Genomic DNA, 17,210 nt, shown 5'->3' with positions numbered 1-17,210 from the left:
ACAGAAGTATATATATTATCCCTTTAAAAAAACACAAAAAATGTGTGCCAGGATATTCAAACACGCAATACATGCTTGAAAACCGGTGTGTAAGTTACAGTATAGTGCAGTATCCTCTGAATTTTTTTTTGTTCATACAGCACATTCATTCCCAATGTAAGCATATGTTTTATTTATTTATCTATTTGTAAGTTACATGTATGTGGAACCATACCAACATCCTATTCAGAATAAAATATTTACAAAAGAAAAATGTGTGGCAAGGCATGAGCCAGCTTAACGAGTTCAAAGAAATAGATACAAATAAATACCATTAGAAGTCTTACTATTTTCTTTTTGTACAGCCACATACCTCTCCACCATAGAGACTACAAGAGAGTGTATTCTTTTTTTATTATTATTAAAAACATTTTTTAAGTTTATTTATTTATTTTGAGAGGGAAGGATAGGTGGGGGAGGGGCAGAGAGAGAGAGAGGGAGAGAGAGAGAGAGAGGATCCCAAGCAGGCTCCGCAATGTCAACAAAGAGCCCGATGGCAGGGCTCGAACCTACAAGCCACGAGATCATGACCTGAGCTAAAGCCAAGAGTCAGATGTTTAACTGGCTGAGCCACCCAGGCGCCCTGAGAGTGGATTCTGAAGTTAGGCAGAGCTGAGTTCTAGATTCCACCTCTCACTGGTGGACAGTCTTAACTAAGGTACTGAACATCTCTAAAACTCAGTTTCCTTATCTGTAAAGGGATAATTACGGTTCTTTAAAAAAAAAAATTTATTAAGGTATGATTGACATGTAACATTAGTTTCAGGTGCAGCAATCTACATGATGATTAGACATTGTATATAGTGTGCAGGGATCACCACAATAAATCTCCTTAACACCCATCGCCAGATGTAGTTGTGACTTTTTTTTTTTTTTTCTGGTGATGAGGACATTTAAGATCTCTCTTAGCAACGTTCAAATATGCAGTACAGTATGACCGTGTTTTTTTGCACGCTGCCTGGATAAAGGTAGGGGCAGAAAAAAATTAAGCTATTGTTATGTTTGTCATGACTTAACAATTGTCTCAGGACGGTGGGAGGAAAAATGTTGCTAATTTTCCTTCTTTGCATGTCAATGTGTTTTCATCGATCAGCCTCCAACACTTTTGGAGCCTCAACAGCTTTTGTCAGAGTTGTTTTAGACGCCATTTTGTATTTTAAAAACGTCGAAGTTCCACACAGTCACGTCCACCTCTCGGGCACCGCGTCCTCTTTCAGAATGAATGTAAGATCGGTGGCTTACCGATCTTTGCCTAATGCAAACTTCCCAAACCAAGGCTTCAGCTTCTCCCTGCCACCCAGAGCCGGGAGCCCATGACTCTCCGCAGCAGCGTGTGGGAGGCCCTGTCCAAAACCCGCTGGCACCCAGAGGCTCTGTCAACAAGCTCATTCAGTTTGGGCACAGGCGTCCGAGGCTGGGCAGGTGGAAAGGAAGCAATTAAGACAATGGAAACCTACCGGGGGGGAAAAAGCTGTTGGCAGGGTGGACTTCATGGGTGTGTGACCTGTGCAGTCACACGGGGCCCCCGGCTCAGCGGGGCCCCAAGCTTGGTTGATGCTCTTCTGTCCCCATTTTGAAATTGGTAATGATTTTTTTAACAAGGGGCTCCACGTTTTCATTTGTCTTGGGGCCTTGCAAACTGTGTGGCTGGTGCCGGTGGTGAGGCCTGGATGTTGAATAGATTATTGAAAGAAGGTGCCTCTTCTGGTGTCTAAACAGGTCCTCCAATGAGAAAGGTGGAACCACACAGAATTCTACAAATCAGCTTTTTTTTTTTTTTTTTTTTTTTGCGTATGTGTGGAAGGTCTTAGCCCTTTCTTTTCTTTTTTTAATGTTTTTTAATGTTTGTTTATTTTTTGAGAGAGAGACAGAGACAGATGGCGAGTGGGGGGAGGAGCAGAAAGAGAGGGAGACACAGAATCCAAAGCCAGATCCAGGCCGTGAGCTGTCAACACAGAGCCGGACGCGGGGCTTGACTTCACCAACCACGAGATCTTGACCTGAGCCGAAGTGGGACGCTTAACTGACTGAGCCACCCAGGCGCCCCTTGCCTTGCCCATTCTGATTCCATTTTGCATGATCTCCCAGGTCTGAAGCACGAGGTGTAACATAACCTCTACCTCATGGGGCTCCTGTGAAAATGAACAGACGTAATGCACGAAAAGGGGTTTAGAGCAGTGCTTGGTGCCTGGAATACTCGTTTCTAAAAGCTTCCTGAATACTCATGCCCTTAATCTTTGTATCAATTCCAAGAGCTGGCTATGATTATTATCCGCATTTTACAGCTGAGGCCCAGAGAAGTTGAGTTAACTTGCCCAAGTCACACAGCTGGTAAGATGTGGAGCTGAGATTAGAACTGAGGCCATCGTATGGCAGAGCTCATGCCCTCACTTCACCGTCATGCACATTGCTTTTACCATCATCTATCTACTAGGTCCCAGGCACTCTTACGTTCTTTGTATCATTTTGTCCTCAAATGGTAGCTACTGAGATGCTCATTCTGCAGATTTGCAGGCTGAGGCTGGCAACCAAGGTCCCATATCTTGCACACCTGGAATTTGGATCTGAAACCTCATTCTCTGAATTTCCACTCTGCCTTTCCTCTGGATAACTCCTCAAAAGTGAATCGAAAGGATGTTTGATGAGATGTTTGATGTTTGATGAGATGCATTTAGGCCGCGGGGCAACTCCTAGAGCCAGAGGCGAGACGACTTTGCATGGCCTGTTTCTGGCAGCAATGTCCCGTCCTCTACGCTGGCATAGTAGGCCCTGGGGTCTTGCTGGGTCCCCTTCCCAGTTCCATCCTGAGGAGCTAGGTGTGCTCCTGGAAGTCTCACCTCTTTATTTCTCAGTTTTTCCATCTGTAAATGGGGGTGGTAATCCTATTTGTGGAAGAGGATTCTTGAGTGGATTATGGTTATATGCTGAGTTGAGTGCCTAGCATGTTTTAAGTATATTTCAGACTGTAAAAGCTGTTTTGCTGTAGCTTTTAGAAAAGAAAGGTATTGCCATTGTTTGAATAGAAGCAAATGTTTTTGTCTGTTTTGACAGTTCTTAGCAGTTCACAGAACTCATTCTCAGACTATTATCTCGTTTGGACTTTTAAAAAAGTTTTTTCTAAATGCCTGTACAGTCTTGTTCGGACTTTAAAATGACCCTGTGAGGGGCACCTGGGTGGCTCAGTCAGTTAAGCCTCCGACTTTGGCTCAGGTCATGATCTCATGGTTCGTGAGTTCAAGCCCTGCATACAGCTCAGTGCCTGGAGCCTGCTTCTGATTCTGTGTCTCCCTCTCTCTCTACACCTCCCCCCACCCCACCACTCACATTCTATCTCCCTCCCTCTCTCTCAAAAAATAAATAAGCATTAAAATTTTTTTCTTAAATGACCCTGTGAGGAAAGGGCTTTCATGTCTGTTTTACAGAAAACTAAGCCGTGATTCACCAGCTACGGGCAGAATCAGGCTAGGAATCCAGGCGTTTGTATTTCACAGCTTCAGTATTTTGCATTTCAGAACAGTTTGCTTTGGACAGTTTTAAGACTTGATGCAAGTAAACGAAAATAAAAGACCCGAAGTTCCACCTTTATGTAACTTAGACGGCTGCTAACACCACAGTGAGGATCAACCCCATGCCAGGAGGGATCCGGGCCTTTGCACCATCTCTGCTACTTGGTACTAATATGAAACCCAGTCTTGCCTGGGCCTTTCAGATAGCAGCTAAGACATCTGCGTATTTGGGGTTCAGTAGGAAAAGAAAGTAGCATGACAGGTGCTTCTCTCCCCGAAGGGCAAGCCATTCAGAGTCGGCCTGAACTAAGGGATGGCATTTTGAGGAATGACTTCTACATCCCCTCACTGATACACATTTCAGTGCCTTTGCATTTGGCTCAAGAAGCACTGAGTAAAAACACAACACATACTCAGTCTTATTATCTATTCAAATGGCTGATGTGGTTAAGTCCACTTTTGGCGTGATCAGGAAGGACACAATGAGTCACACATCTAGGACGAAGGGATAAATTTGTGGGGCTTCAAGCTCACCGTAAATAATTTTCACTTGCCTCGTAGGCAGTTACCCAGGAGAGGAACAGATTTGTCTTCACCGTCTTTACAGAAAACATGATTTGTATTGATTATTTTTCTTCCACATGTCCTTTTTTCTAACTCAAGATTTGTATGAGAGATCGTTTTGAAAACTTACAGCAAAATATACTGACATAAAATTTACCATTCTTAACCACTTTTAAGTGTGTAATTCAGAAGTGTACAATATATTCTCATTGTTACGCAACCGATCTCCAGAACTCTTCATCTTAGCAAAACTGAAAGCCTATGGCCATTAAATACCCTGCCCCATCACCCCAACCCCAGCTCCTGACAACCACCATTCTACCTTCTGTCCCTATGAATTTGTGAAATATTTTTATTTTGCTATGTTTACAGATTTTCACCTTAACCTGCTTCTCAGCCTGAGTCCTTCTTACGAATTTTCTTTCTTCTGAAAGAGTAGAAGTTTCAAAGTAGACATGATTAGAATCCTCAGTGAGCTGGCTAATGTTTAGAAAAATCTCTCATCACATTTTCATTATTATCAGAAATTCTTTTGACTTAAAAAAATAGTTTGATAGTTGATCACTATCAAGCATGCAGATGGACGGAGTTAATTTGCCCTGTGTTACAAGTTAGGCCATGGACAAAAATCTAATGGCGAAAGAATTCAAGCTGAAAGGATACTGTGTTTCTCACCAAGCAGATTCCTTGCATCTTGGGTACAGCACTGAGATAAGGAAGGTCCGATACAAATTCTGTGGACTGGTCATGATGTGGGAAGAGCAAGATTCAAAGCTGAACTTGAACCAGTTATAGTGGACACTGCTGAACCAATCCTAAAACTACTTACAACTTGGGACTTGGCAAGGTGCTTCCATAGTTTTCTCCCCGTGTTGTTTATTACCAACCCTTAAGGGTTGGCAGTTTTAGCAAATAAAAATAGAGGATGCCTGCTTAAATTTGAATTTTAGATCATGAATATTATTTTTATTCCATTATACTTAACATACAGTGTTATATTAGTTTCAGGTGTACCTTATAGTGCTTCAACAAGGAATAATTTTTTTTTAGTAGAAGTGTGTCCTAAGTATTTAATCTGGCAACTCTAACCTAGACCACCCACTGGGGATTCTTCTTGGTGGTAATAATCCACCCCTAGCCTGGTCTGAGCACGGGGGAATAAAGAGTTCAGTAAGCTCTCTGGTCACTGTCAGAAACGAAAGAACACAAGAACACGTTTACTGAACGTAGTCAGGTGCCGTCACAGCATTCTGCTGACAGACAGGACACCGTCCCTATTTTTATAATAAGGAAGCCAAGGCTTACAAAGTTAGTTTATCTGAGACCACAGAAGGCCTACAGAGCACAGAGACCTGGGACTGAATTCAGTTCTCAGACCAAACCTTATTATTGCACATCACAGGTGGAGACCCAGCTGCTTGGTTGGTTGGTCTGTTGATGTTTCTAAGCAGAAGCTTTGCAGTCGCCTGCATCCAAGTCCTGGCTGCCTCTGTGCAAGTTCTGGCGGTGGGAGCAGCCAGGTGATTTTTTTTGAAGATTTTTTATTTATTTTCAGAAGGCGGGGGGGGGGGGGGGTTGGTGGGGGGGAGAGAATCTCAAGCAGGCTCCGAGCTCTCAGCATGGAGCCTCATGTTGGGCTCAAACTCCCAAACTGTGAGATCACAACCTGAGCCAAACCCAGTGAGCCAGGCACCCCACTAGGTGACTTTTCTAAACCTCAATTCCCTTATCTATGAATTGGAAATAGTGCCTATGTCTAGGTTTGCTAAGAGGCTTCAGTGAGTTCCTCTAAGTAAAATGCCAAGCCCTTGTCTGCCACACTGAACCACCCAGGACAGTACCCTTTAAAGCCAGTTTCTTTTATTGTCCTGCTAAGGAGCTGAGAGGTCCGAGGGAGCTGGAGATCAGAGGCGGCCTGGAAATGCTTGTTCACACCTGAACCCCAGTGAAAGGGCTTCATTTGCTCAATGACGAAGGGGGGGGGGGCACCCCTTTTCCCGGAAGCAGTGGGGACTCGGGAGCTTCAGCGGGAGGCCTGGAGATGACTTCTGTAAGGCTCTCAGTGATTTGGCTGGAGGTGTGATCCAGAAACATTTAGAGGGAGTGGGGGTGGGGGGAAATTCCAAGAATGGAAAGACCCTGTGACCTGGGAGGGGAGCGGTCGAGGTCTGGACCAGCCTGCCTGGCTTTTCCGGCCCCTCCCCGCTTCCACTACAGCTTTCCAGTCCCCTCCTGCGCCTCCTCCCCTCCTTCCCCGTCCGCGTCCCGGACCTGGAGTCCCCGGGGCCAGCTCCCCAGCTGCCGGCGCTCGAGACGTAGCGCCACCTCCCTGCGGGGCCCTTGGTTAAGTCTTCAGACCTCCGTGCGCCGGTTTCCCGTCTGGGATCTCAGCGTTTGGACCCAAGGAGCTGAGCTCGCCCCGCCGGCCGGCTGCGGTTTGGTCTGGAGGGGTGGAAGGCAAGGAGGGCGCTTCGTCGTAGCTACTGGGAAATCACCTCGGTCTGTAAGCAGTTTTTCTGTCCTAATTATTTGCAGTGGTGACATTAGACAATTGAGGGAGTTGCAGCCTAGCTTTCTGCCCTTGCAGACAATTGACTATGAATGAACGCGTCTAGGTGTTTCCTACTTTCTCCATCCCGTCCCAGGACTTGGACTCCTATAACAGAGATAACTGGTCGGGAGCAGAGAGCTTACTATGAAATTTTGAGGCAGTAGCAAAAAAAAAAAAAAAAAATGGGGCATCAGGAATACTTTGTGGGGTTGAAGGAGCCTTTGTTGAGGTGGAGAGCTGCTTTTCTGAAGTGAGGTTCAGGTGAGTTTGGATGTAAAATTCTGCTGAAGATGAGTGGGGTCTGATTCTGTAGCTTTTTAAGAAAAAGAAAAATTTTTAATGAAATTTGCTATCTTTGCTGTTAGGGGACAACTGTGGACTGAGGGTTGTTTTGGTTTGGTTCAAGAAACACGAATATGTGTTTTGTTATCTGTGTTCAGATCTCTCGTGCAGTTTAATTCAGCCTTTGGCTGATCCAGATTAATCTAACTTTAAAAAGCCACCTGTCCTCCCCCAAGAAACTGTCATAGAACCAGTCAGTGGCCACCATGTTTATAAATTGTAAAGCCCCAAGTTAAGCTGATGAGTCTTTCCTTCCTCAACTACCCTTTCCCCATTTTCTGACCCTTCTCTTTAGAATCTGGAGGAGTTATGCAAAGAGGGTAAAGCACAGGTTTGGAGTCACATCTGCTACTTTCTTACTGTGCCAGTTTATTTTTTTTTTAATTTTTTTTAATGTTTTTATTTTTATTTTTGAGACAGAGAGAGACAGAGCATGAATGGGGGAGAGGCAGAGAGAGAGGGAGACACAGAATCAGAAGCAGACTCCAGGCTCTGAGCCATCAGCCCAGAGCCCGACGTGGGGCTCGAACTCATGAACCACAAGATCGTGACCTGAGCCGAAGTCGGACGCTTTACTGACTGAGCCACCCAGGCGCCCCCTTACTGTGCCAGTTTAAATTAATCTGTCTAAAATCTCAGTTTTCACATCTGTGAAATGGGGGAGCTGGTGATAACAACAGCATAATACACCTGTAGGGAAAGGTTTTCACCCAGACTCTGCCATCTAATAATGCTCAGTCAGTGCGAGACTGTTATTCGAAGCATTTCTTTTGGGGACTAAATGACATGCTCACCTGGCATCACTGCTGGGTCAGCCACCCAGAGTCTCCAAACTAAGGTCCTAGAATGTCCTCATACTCCTGAACCTTCTTTTCTGTTTTAAATGGTTGATTACTGTCTCTTTTTTGAAAATCTCTTTGTGTTTTATGATGTGTGTATTCTATTATTCTATTGCTAGGTTCCCCTTGAGCCCTTCTGATTCAGCAGGTCTGGGGCAGGACTCAAAAATTTCCATTTCTAACAAGTTCTGAGATAATACTGATTCTGCTGGTCTGGGGACTGTGATGTGATAACTTCTGTGTTTCTTATGCTTGCGATTTTAATGTCCCCTTACTAGGAACTGGCAGAAAGAAATTTGCCATTAGAACTCCCTCGTTATTAAGTCAAGGAGCTAATAAACCAGACTCTTCATAGAAGACCAAGTTCAGAGATAACTGAAAGAAATGCGATTTTTTTTTTTTTTTTTTTTTTTTAATTAAAACAGGGTGGTTTGAAGGCGTTCTGGCTGGTGAAAAACCACTCGAAGTAAACTGATAACATACCTTAAATTGCTGATCACCGTGTGTTAATCAGTCCAGTAGACTGCTCAAGGAAGTTCCTGTTTATACACAGTAACCGATACCTTTTAATAATGACATGGCTAAACAAGCTATCATCCTTAAATCCTGGATCCAGCAAGTAGTTGAGTCGGCACATACTCCACCATGTAACCGCCATTGTGTGCACTTTTCTACCTAGTATGATCATGACCATGTCCTGGTCGGTCAGTGAAGTGCCTGGGTTTCTAGCAAGCGTAGATAAGGAAGTAGCTTATCATCAGGGTCTCTACAGGGCAATGCCAGGAGACTAGCAAATGTTTTTAATTAGCACAGTTCCTAATGACTGCAAATCTTTAGTTTGCATGGAACATAGCATTAGAACTCCCAGCTGTGACAGCTTGCCCAAGTCCCTGGATGTCCCTTTTCACACCCTTTTACTTACTTTCTTTTTTCCCCTTATTTAATTTCTGATGATATTTAGACTACATGGTAGACTTAATCTTGAGTGTTTGAACAGGCATTAGCTACAGTGTTTTTACGTTTACATGTACATTTTTTAGCAACATATTGTATCGACCCAGGAGTGTTTTTTTAATTATTTATTTTATTAAATGTTTTAAAGTAATCTCTATGCCCAATGAGGGGCTTAAGCTCACAGCCCTGAGATCAGGAGTCTCACGCTCTACCAACTGAGCCAGTCAGGTGCCCTGCATATACATTTTTATGAAATACGGGTTTTGAGTTATATATGGAGAAAAAGACTCCAGCCCTAAGTTACTTTTTAAATAGCTTAGTTTATTTTTTTGTGTAGTAAAGTTGCTACAGTCATTTCCATTGGGTCCTTGTATTTAACATGTGCTCTCTAGGCACTTTTGCTTTGGGTTTCAGCTAAGGAAGAGCTTTAGCATCAAAAAAAAAAAAAAAAAAGGAAGGTTGGGGCTGGGGCTTGTTTTTTCGAAGTGTCCTAGAAACCTAGGGATGCCCCTACACCAAGCACAGACAGCCGCCATCTTCAAGGGAACTCAGTGATTGGCCTGCTCTGGAAAGCAGTAGCACAGTTTGCTAACTGCCTGCACTTCAGCCTCAGAATGGCAGGTGGCTGGTTGTCTCTGTGAGCATGTGCCCAATTAGCCACAAACAGGTGCACACATTTGCTGGGGGTGGCTGTTGCCACACAAGTGCTCCCACGGACACAAAGGGTGGCCTCAGTTTTGCCAGCCACGTGGCTTTCTCAAAAATGAGTGAGGTTGGCACATTCCTACAGGGTTTTTGAGGTCAGCGAAGAAAAACAAGAGCCCAAGACAGGGGGCTTGAGAATGCCAAAGGGAATCATCGCCTGAAAAAATAGTCACATTGGCGAAATGGTGGGTCATGGGCTGCTTCCTCCTAGAGAGCTGTCAGAATTGGAATCTGGAATACCTAAATGGAGGGGTTCTACCTAGGTCATCAGATGAAGCACACCCATGTTTTTCAATGTGACATCTACATTCCTGCCAACATGATGAAGAAAAGCAATTTCTGGTTTAGTTACTGAGAAGTAACAAGTCCTATAGATTTATGAGTATTCTCTCTGGCCAGGACCTTGAGAAACCAGTCCCTGTTGGCAATTCTGGTCAAGTGCATCTTTAAAATAACATTTCCATTGCCATTAAGGTCAAGAATGCCCCGTCAGGGTGAGTTCATTCAGTGCTGGAGAAAGGCAGAGACATCTCCATCCAGGGCTGCTCACCTCCCAGCTGCTCTCAGACCCTCCCTCTGGATTCTCAGGTTGATCCTGATTCATATAAACTGAACCTCCTTGCCCTGCCCTGCGCTGCCTGCCTGCCTGCTTGCCAGCCGGCTGGGAGGGGCCTTCAAGCTCAGTGGATCCACGTGGCCTCAGGCTCCCAGGCAAATTCCCCGGCTGAGGCTGAGTTCTTCCGAGGGTGAACAAAGAAGCTCTCAGCTATTGTCAGTCCACTCAAACGTGAAATCTTTCTTGGTCCTAAACTCTGAAAATGATCAAGATTAACCTTAGAATAATGTGCCCTGGTTTCTAACACCCTGGTTGGGTTCCCTTTTTGGTTAGTAAGTTACAGCCTCTTGCTTTTGTTGGCCACTGGCGCTCTTGGCCTCTACACGGCACTGAGCTTGCTCTTCAGTTCCTCGCTTCCACCCGCTCGCCACGTCTGATTTAGTTTTTGATGTGAATTATATCACACAGAAGAATGCATAAAACAAGTAGGTTTGGTTTAAAGAGCAAATTCGAAAATGCACAGCCACATGGCCACACCTAGGGAGGAACGTTGCCAGGATCCTCTAACCCCTCTCTCCCCACCACCCCCCCTTGTGTACTGTGCCCCTTCCCCTTCAGCAAAATCCTCTTTCCCTAGAGGTACGTATTTTCTTGTTTGGCTTTATACTTTTACCACCTACATAAGAATCCCTAGTTTCACGTGGCTTATTTTACATGGGATTGTGAATTATTTTGGGTCTGGCTTCTTTTTTTACTGTTTGTGAGTTTCATCATGTTTGGTGAAGCTATATATGTTTGCTGTATGGTATTCCATTGTATGAATACACTACAATTCTATCATTTCTATTGTTAGGAGATATTCAGGTTGTTTGTCTTCTTGTGAACTGTGCTGCTATGAAGCTTATTCTTTGGCATGAGATTCTCTAGGGATATACCTAAGAAAGGATCTCTGGGTATAGGGCATGCAAATTTCCAAAATGATCGGACCAGTTAACATTCCCACTAGCAAGGGATGCGAGTTTCTATTGCCCTACATCTTTGTGTAAACTAGGCATTGTCGTTGTTGTAAGTTTGGCAGTCTGGTGCTTAGTGATGATTCACTGAGGGTTTAGTTTGTGTTTCCCTGAGTACTTATGAAGCTGAATACTTGATTCTGGCTGCTGGCCGTTTGGATTTCTACTTCTGTGCACTGTTTGCTGAAAGGTTTAACCCATTCTTCTGGGAGGCTGCCTGCCTCAGCCATCTTTGGGTCCTTCTGGTACTCTCTTTTAATGCTTATAGCTGATGTCCACAGCTCAATCATCTCAGTATTGGTGGTGGCTTATTAGAAATGGACTATTAAATGGGTTCTTACAAGAAAACGATGTTATGTATTCACAAGGAAACAATGTTTTACAACAGTACAAATGACTAAATTTGAAGGGACAATAGGAACCTTTTTTAATACAATTAAAAAAAAAAAGCTTTGTTCTTTCCTGAGAATATAATCATTTGGGATGGTCCAGATTCCACATTTGTCAAAATCATTTATGTATCTCTTTTATTTTTGTACTACTGACAATTTGCACTGTTAATACATTTTCTAAAACTGGAAACCAAATTGAATTGCTGAGAAGGCATCTCCCTGTTCACTCTGTACTAATCGTGTATGTCACAAATTGCAAAGCAACAGTGATGGTCTCCAGTATATTTTATATGACCTGCATAGCATTTTAGCTCTTATTTTCATTTTTTGGTGGAGGCAGTACTTTAAAATTCAGATATCTTACATAAAACTCTGAGATTTTTGCCTTAATTTTCGGAAAAAAGAATGTAACCGTCAGGCAATAGTGGATCCACATTCCCACATGGCAAAAATCACCTGGATCTAAGCGATGGCTCTCGATCAGCAGTAGAGTCTGATGGTTTTCCCCCCATATGCAATCTCCTTTTTCCTCCACGGTACTAGAGTTTTTAGCTAGACATGTGGCTGCCCCAAGTGAAGATTAGCTGTTGCAGTGTCTTTTCAATTAGGGATAGCTGTATGATTGTTCCAGCCAATAGTCTTAGGAAAGGTGGGCAGATTTCATGTTCGGCCCCTAAAGTAATAGGTTTGTAGAGTAATGTTGTTCCTCTACCTGATGGCTGAACTGTGGACATGGTAATGGGCTATCTTGGACCCTGTGAAGGATAGCAATACCCCAGGAGTGGTGAAGCAACAGTAGACGAGTTTGGGCCCCTGAACACTGCATGCCCTTCTAGGACTGACTTTTACATAAAGGGAAATTAATTAAAACGTTGATCTCTGTCATACACAGTCAAGTCTCCACGCTAAGTAATATATCAAATGGGCAATGTTTTCTTCTTTTCTTCATAGTCACCACCATCCCCCATTGTGTTTCTGTTTCTCATGCTAAGTTTGACCTGCCTTTTTTCAGCTAGCTTAAACAGTTGGATTTCTTTTTTTTTTTTTTAATTTTTCTTTTTTTTTTTTAATTTTTAAGTATATTTATTTTGAGAGCGAGAGAGATAAGTGTGAGTAGGGGAGGGGCAGAGAGAGGGAGAGAGAGAATTCCAAGCAGGCTCTTCACTGTCAGCACAGAGTCAAATGTGGGACTCCAACTCAGGAAACCCTGAGATCATGACCTGCGCTGAAACAAGGAGTCATACACTTAACCAACAGAGCCACGCAGGCCCTCCTGACAGTCGAATTTCTAATGCCTCTCTCACTTGACTCCTGATAGGCATTTGTATCTAAGATGTACTTGTATTCTGATATTTATAGTCTGAGAGTGACACAGGAGAGTAATTCTTTAAGTCTAAAAGATACAATTTAGAAGTTTTAGGGTTGAGGGGCACCTGGGTTGGTTGGTTAAGCCTCCAACTCTTGATTTTGGCTCAGCTCATGATCTTTCAGTTCAGGGCTTTGGCCCCCTCGTCAGGCTCTGTGCTGACAGTGTGGAGCCTGCTTGGGATTCTCTCTCTCTCTCTCTCTCTGCCCCACCTAAGTTGAGCTTTCTCTCCAAATAAGGTTAAAAAGAATAAATAAGCTTAAGAAGAAAAAGTTTAAGGGTTGAATTATCAGGAGTTTTATAATAATTCAAGTCAGGGTTTCTCATACTCAACATTGCTAACATTTGGGACAGGGTAATTCTTTGTTGTTAGGGCTCTATCCTGTGTAATAGATGTTCAGTAGCATCCTGGCCTCTACTCAGCAGATGCCAGTAAGGCCTCCTTTCAACTGTGACTATAAAAAATGTCTTAAGGGGTGCCTGGCTGGCCCAGTTGGTGGAACAGGAGACTGTTGGTCTCAGGGTTTAAGTTCGAGCCCTGTGTTGGGTGTGAAGATTACTTAAGATTAAAAAATACGGGGAGGCACCTGGGTGGTTAGGTCAATTAAGCCTCCGATTCTTGATTTTGGCTCTGGTCATAATCTGATGGTGGTGAGATTGAGTCCTGCATCAGGCTCCACACCAGGCATGGAACCCACTTAACATTCTCTCTCCCTCTCTCCCCCTCTCCCCCCTCTCCCTCCCCGTCTCCCTCTCCCTCTCTCCCTTTCCGCCTCCCCTCTCCCTCTTCCTCTCCCTCTCCCTCCCCCTCCCTCTCCCCCTCCCTCTGCCCTGCTCACAGGTGCACAAGCCCGCTCATTTGTGCACTCTCTCTCTCTCTCTCTCAAAAAAAAAAAAAAACTTTAAAAACAATGTCGTAAGACATTCCTGAATGTCCCCCAAGGGGCAAAACTGCATAAGTTAAGAACCACTAATCTAAAGTGAATTTCTTTCTTTTTCTTTCTTTCTTTTCTACATTAATATACCTTATTATTTTAGAGCAGTTTAAGGTTTCAGAAACTTGGGGCAGGAAGTCCAGGGAGTTCCCATATACCCCCTCTTTCTTGCCCCTCCTGACCTCCCAGCCGTTTCCCTTATTATTAACATCTTACTTTAGTGTGGTTTGCTTGTTACAACTGAATCAATATTATTACATTATTGTTAACCAACGTCCATAGTCCAATTGGGATTCAGTCTGTATATTGTACAGGTTTACAAATGTTAACAAATGCATAATGTCATGTGTGTCATTACAATATTCAGAATAGTTTCACTGCCCGCACATCCCTGTGCTCCACCTGTTCAGGTATATACCTTTTAAACTCTCCTTGAAATGATCCCTAAGCTGCCTCCCTATTAATGCACATTTTAGTTGCTTCCTGGTGATTGATTAGTACCCTAGCCGTCTTAGTGAATGAATACTCATTGTTATTTAGGATACTGGCCTCTGGTTAATCTTTGGTTGTATGTTGATTACTCAGCCCCCATGTCCAGATGAATAACGTCTTATCACATCTGATAACCAGGGCGATTCTGATTGTCTATAGTAGTCCCCACTTACCTGCGGTTTCACTTTCCACGGTGTCAATTCCCCGAGGTCTGGAAGTAGATGATCCTCTTCCTGACGAATCATCAGAAGGTCAATAGTAGCCTAACACTAGGTCATAATGCCTGTCATTCACCTCCCTGCATCTCCGCATGTAGGCATTTTGTCATCTCACATCCCATATGAAGAATGGTGAGTATAGCACAGTAAGATACGTTTAGAGAGAGACCACATTCACATAACTGTTACAATGGTACATTGTTACCCTTGTTCTAGTTTATAATTATTTTTAACCTTTTACTATGACTGATTTACAAATTAAACTTTATCATGGGTATGTGTGTATAGGAAAAAACGTGTTATGTGTAGGGTTTGGGACTATCTGCAGTCTCAGACACCCATTTGGGTTCTGGGAACGTGTCCCCCGTGGATAAGAGGAACCATTGTATAGTTAAAATTACTCTTGAAAATTCCTTGAAAAGATGACATATTAAAGACCAGAGTTTATCTTCAATAAATTCAACACAGGTAGTATTTTTCCCATGTTGAATCACATAGCTGTTTCTTTAGGTAGGCTCTAAACATGTAAGTTGCTTGTGTTTAGCAGACATGTATTAAATGCTTAATACATGTTTACAAAATGCTAGAAAAACCTCAGTGTTGTGAGATGCTGGTACTTTGAGGACACAGGAACTAACACCTTCTTGAAGGGCATCAACTTCAAACCTCCGGTTCTGCATTTATTCTCAACCATGAGCTTGTTGAAAAGAATGATGGATAAAATCTCTCCCTTACTTCTGCCCCCTCTCTCCTCTCTCTTTTGGCTGACTACTCACATAAGTTAAAAGCAACTCCATCAAATGACGTTTGTTTCTACATGCTAGGTATGCAGTATATACTCTATACATATTTGCTGAAAGAATAAATGAGTCTATACTGAATAGCAGCCTTCACTCTGGTGAGTCTTAATTGCTACAAAATTAACTATAATCCAAGAAGTAAATGAACGCTAGGCTGAGTTCTTGGAACATAGCATATAGTTCACATAGACCCAGAAGGTAACAAAACACATGTAATTGGTGGTGATGATTAATAACAAAAAGTTATTTGTCCTTAGCTTCTCATTTTAGAATATGTACATGTATTTGCTCTTCATAAAAAACTCACAAGCCAACTTCTTTGAAAAGGAAATTGAATTTGAAGGACAGAGCATAAAAGAAATTATTAAGAAAAATAAATATTATTACTGGGAGTTAACAGATGACCTTTAATATGAATAAATCGGATTGTGGTCTATTTTGGTTTTCAGGAAGCCCAAACCTGTTTTCCGAGATTGTCAATGTCGTTAAGCCGTACTGCTTAGATTTCAAATGAATAGAGAGATTTATCCTTACGTAAGAACAACCGAGTGACTTCTTGCTTCCTGTAGTCATTTGTAAAGCCGGATCTTTCACCTCTAAGATGAACCTTAAGGCCACAACCTTCGTTTTGAATGTAATGTTGACAGGTGCAAATCATGGTGTCTCCAAGCGAGGGGATACTCCACTCTATCTGTTCTTAGTGAAAGAGAGTAAGTGTATGTATAGGTTGCTCAGTGGCATGGTCAGGAAATGAGATGGTAAAACCAAAACACAACATTTCTGTGGACATTGACGGAGAGCCATGTACACCAAGCCTGATGTGGTGACAGGATGAGCAATTTCTAATACGGCACATACACTGTGCCTCAAACAGACCCTGGCCGCAGCCCGTGCTCGGTTTCCTGGGTTAATCTGTGACACTTGATCTGCAAGTGTTGAATGAATGCTTCTGGAGGAGATTCACTTGAAGTTCAGTGTTCCATCATCCAGCCGAGACATTCATCTCTTTGAATGTGAATCACTGAGGCGAACCCCCAGGAAGCTGGTGTGAAAATGCATAAATGATGGATCTTGAAAATAATTGGTTCCGTGTTTTCCTTTGCAACCAGGGGGTGAGGGTGAAGGGGAGCTATGCCTTGCCCAAGATGAGAATGTGCTCTCTGGAATGCCACTCCGAGGGTCTGTCAGGGAATCAGGTTATGGTCTTGTCATTTTTTGTGAATGTTTATTTATTTTTGAGAGAACAGGAGTGGGGGGAGGGACAGAGGATCCAGAAGCAGACTCTGAGCTGTCAGCACAGAGCCCGATGTGGGGCTCACACTCATGAATCACGAGACTGTGACCCGAGCCGAAGTGGGATGCTCAGCCTTCTGAGCCACCCAGGCACCGCCTGATCTTGTGTTTTAAAGCCAAGCAGACTGGGTTTGCCTTCTGGCTTCTCTACATAGTGGCTGTGAGACACTGAGTGCGGGGCTTACTTCTGGAAGCCTCTCCCTCTTACCTGTAAAGCATGGGTAATAACAGTACCTACCACCTGGAAGGAGTCATGGTGAGACTTAGGTCAGGTATATAATGCCTAAAAAGTGTCTTGCGTGGTGCCTGACTCTCCACAAACGATAGGTTCTGGGAAAGAGATGAAGCAGTGGACAGTTGAAGAGCTACCAATGGGCTGATTGATGGATGCCAGTTTGGTCAGGATTTTTAATAGCTGTTCATGTACTTATCCCAGGCTCTGATAGACCGCAGAGAGTCATGTCTGTTTTTTCATAGACTACCCTTAAATACTTGGGGCAGTTTTTGAGAGGACCAGCTATGACCGCATCGTATTACCTGTTCTTCCTTCTGTTAAGTTCCATGAAGACCACACCCCTCTTTTTTTTATTTATTTATTTTTAAGTAAGCTGTATACACCCAACATGGGGCTCGAACTCACAACCC

General features: G+C 43.4%; 1 protein-coding gene across 7 annotated transcripts in view; it reads left to right on the top strand.

Annotated features, from left to right (window-relative positions):
- Positions 1 to 17,210, top strand: part of FRMD4B (FERM domain containing 4B) — a 322,217-nt gene that overhangs the window by 259,277 nt on the left and 45,730 nt on the right. Inside the window, exon 1 of one of the 7 annotated variants that reach the window (XM_042929954.1) lies at positions 6,203 to 6,608. The exons of the other annotated variants lie outside the window; for them this stretch is intronic. Within the exon in view, the coding sequence (XP_042785888.1) occupies positions 6,238 to 6,608 (371 nt within the window). The 5' untranslated portion in view covers positions 6,203 to 6,237. Of the gene's footprint in view, positions 1 to 6,202; positions 6,609 to 17,210 lie in introns of those variants that run through there. 7 annotated transcript variants of the gene reach the window in all.

This window comes from Panthera leo, chromosome A2 (assembly GCF_018350215.1).
Source record: "Panthera leo isolate Ple1 chromosome A2, P.leo_Ple1_pat1.1, whole genome shotgun sequence".
Taxonomy (NCBI): Eukaryota; Metazoa; Chordata; class Mammalia; order Carnivora; family Felidae; genus Panthera; species Panthera leo.
This window is presented reverse-complemented; position numbering and strand designations above follow the sequence as displayed.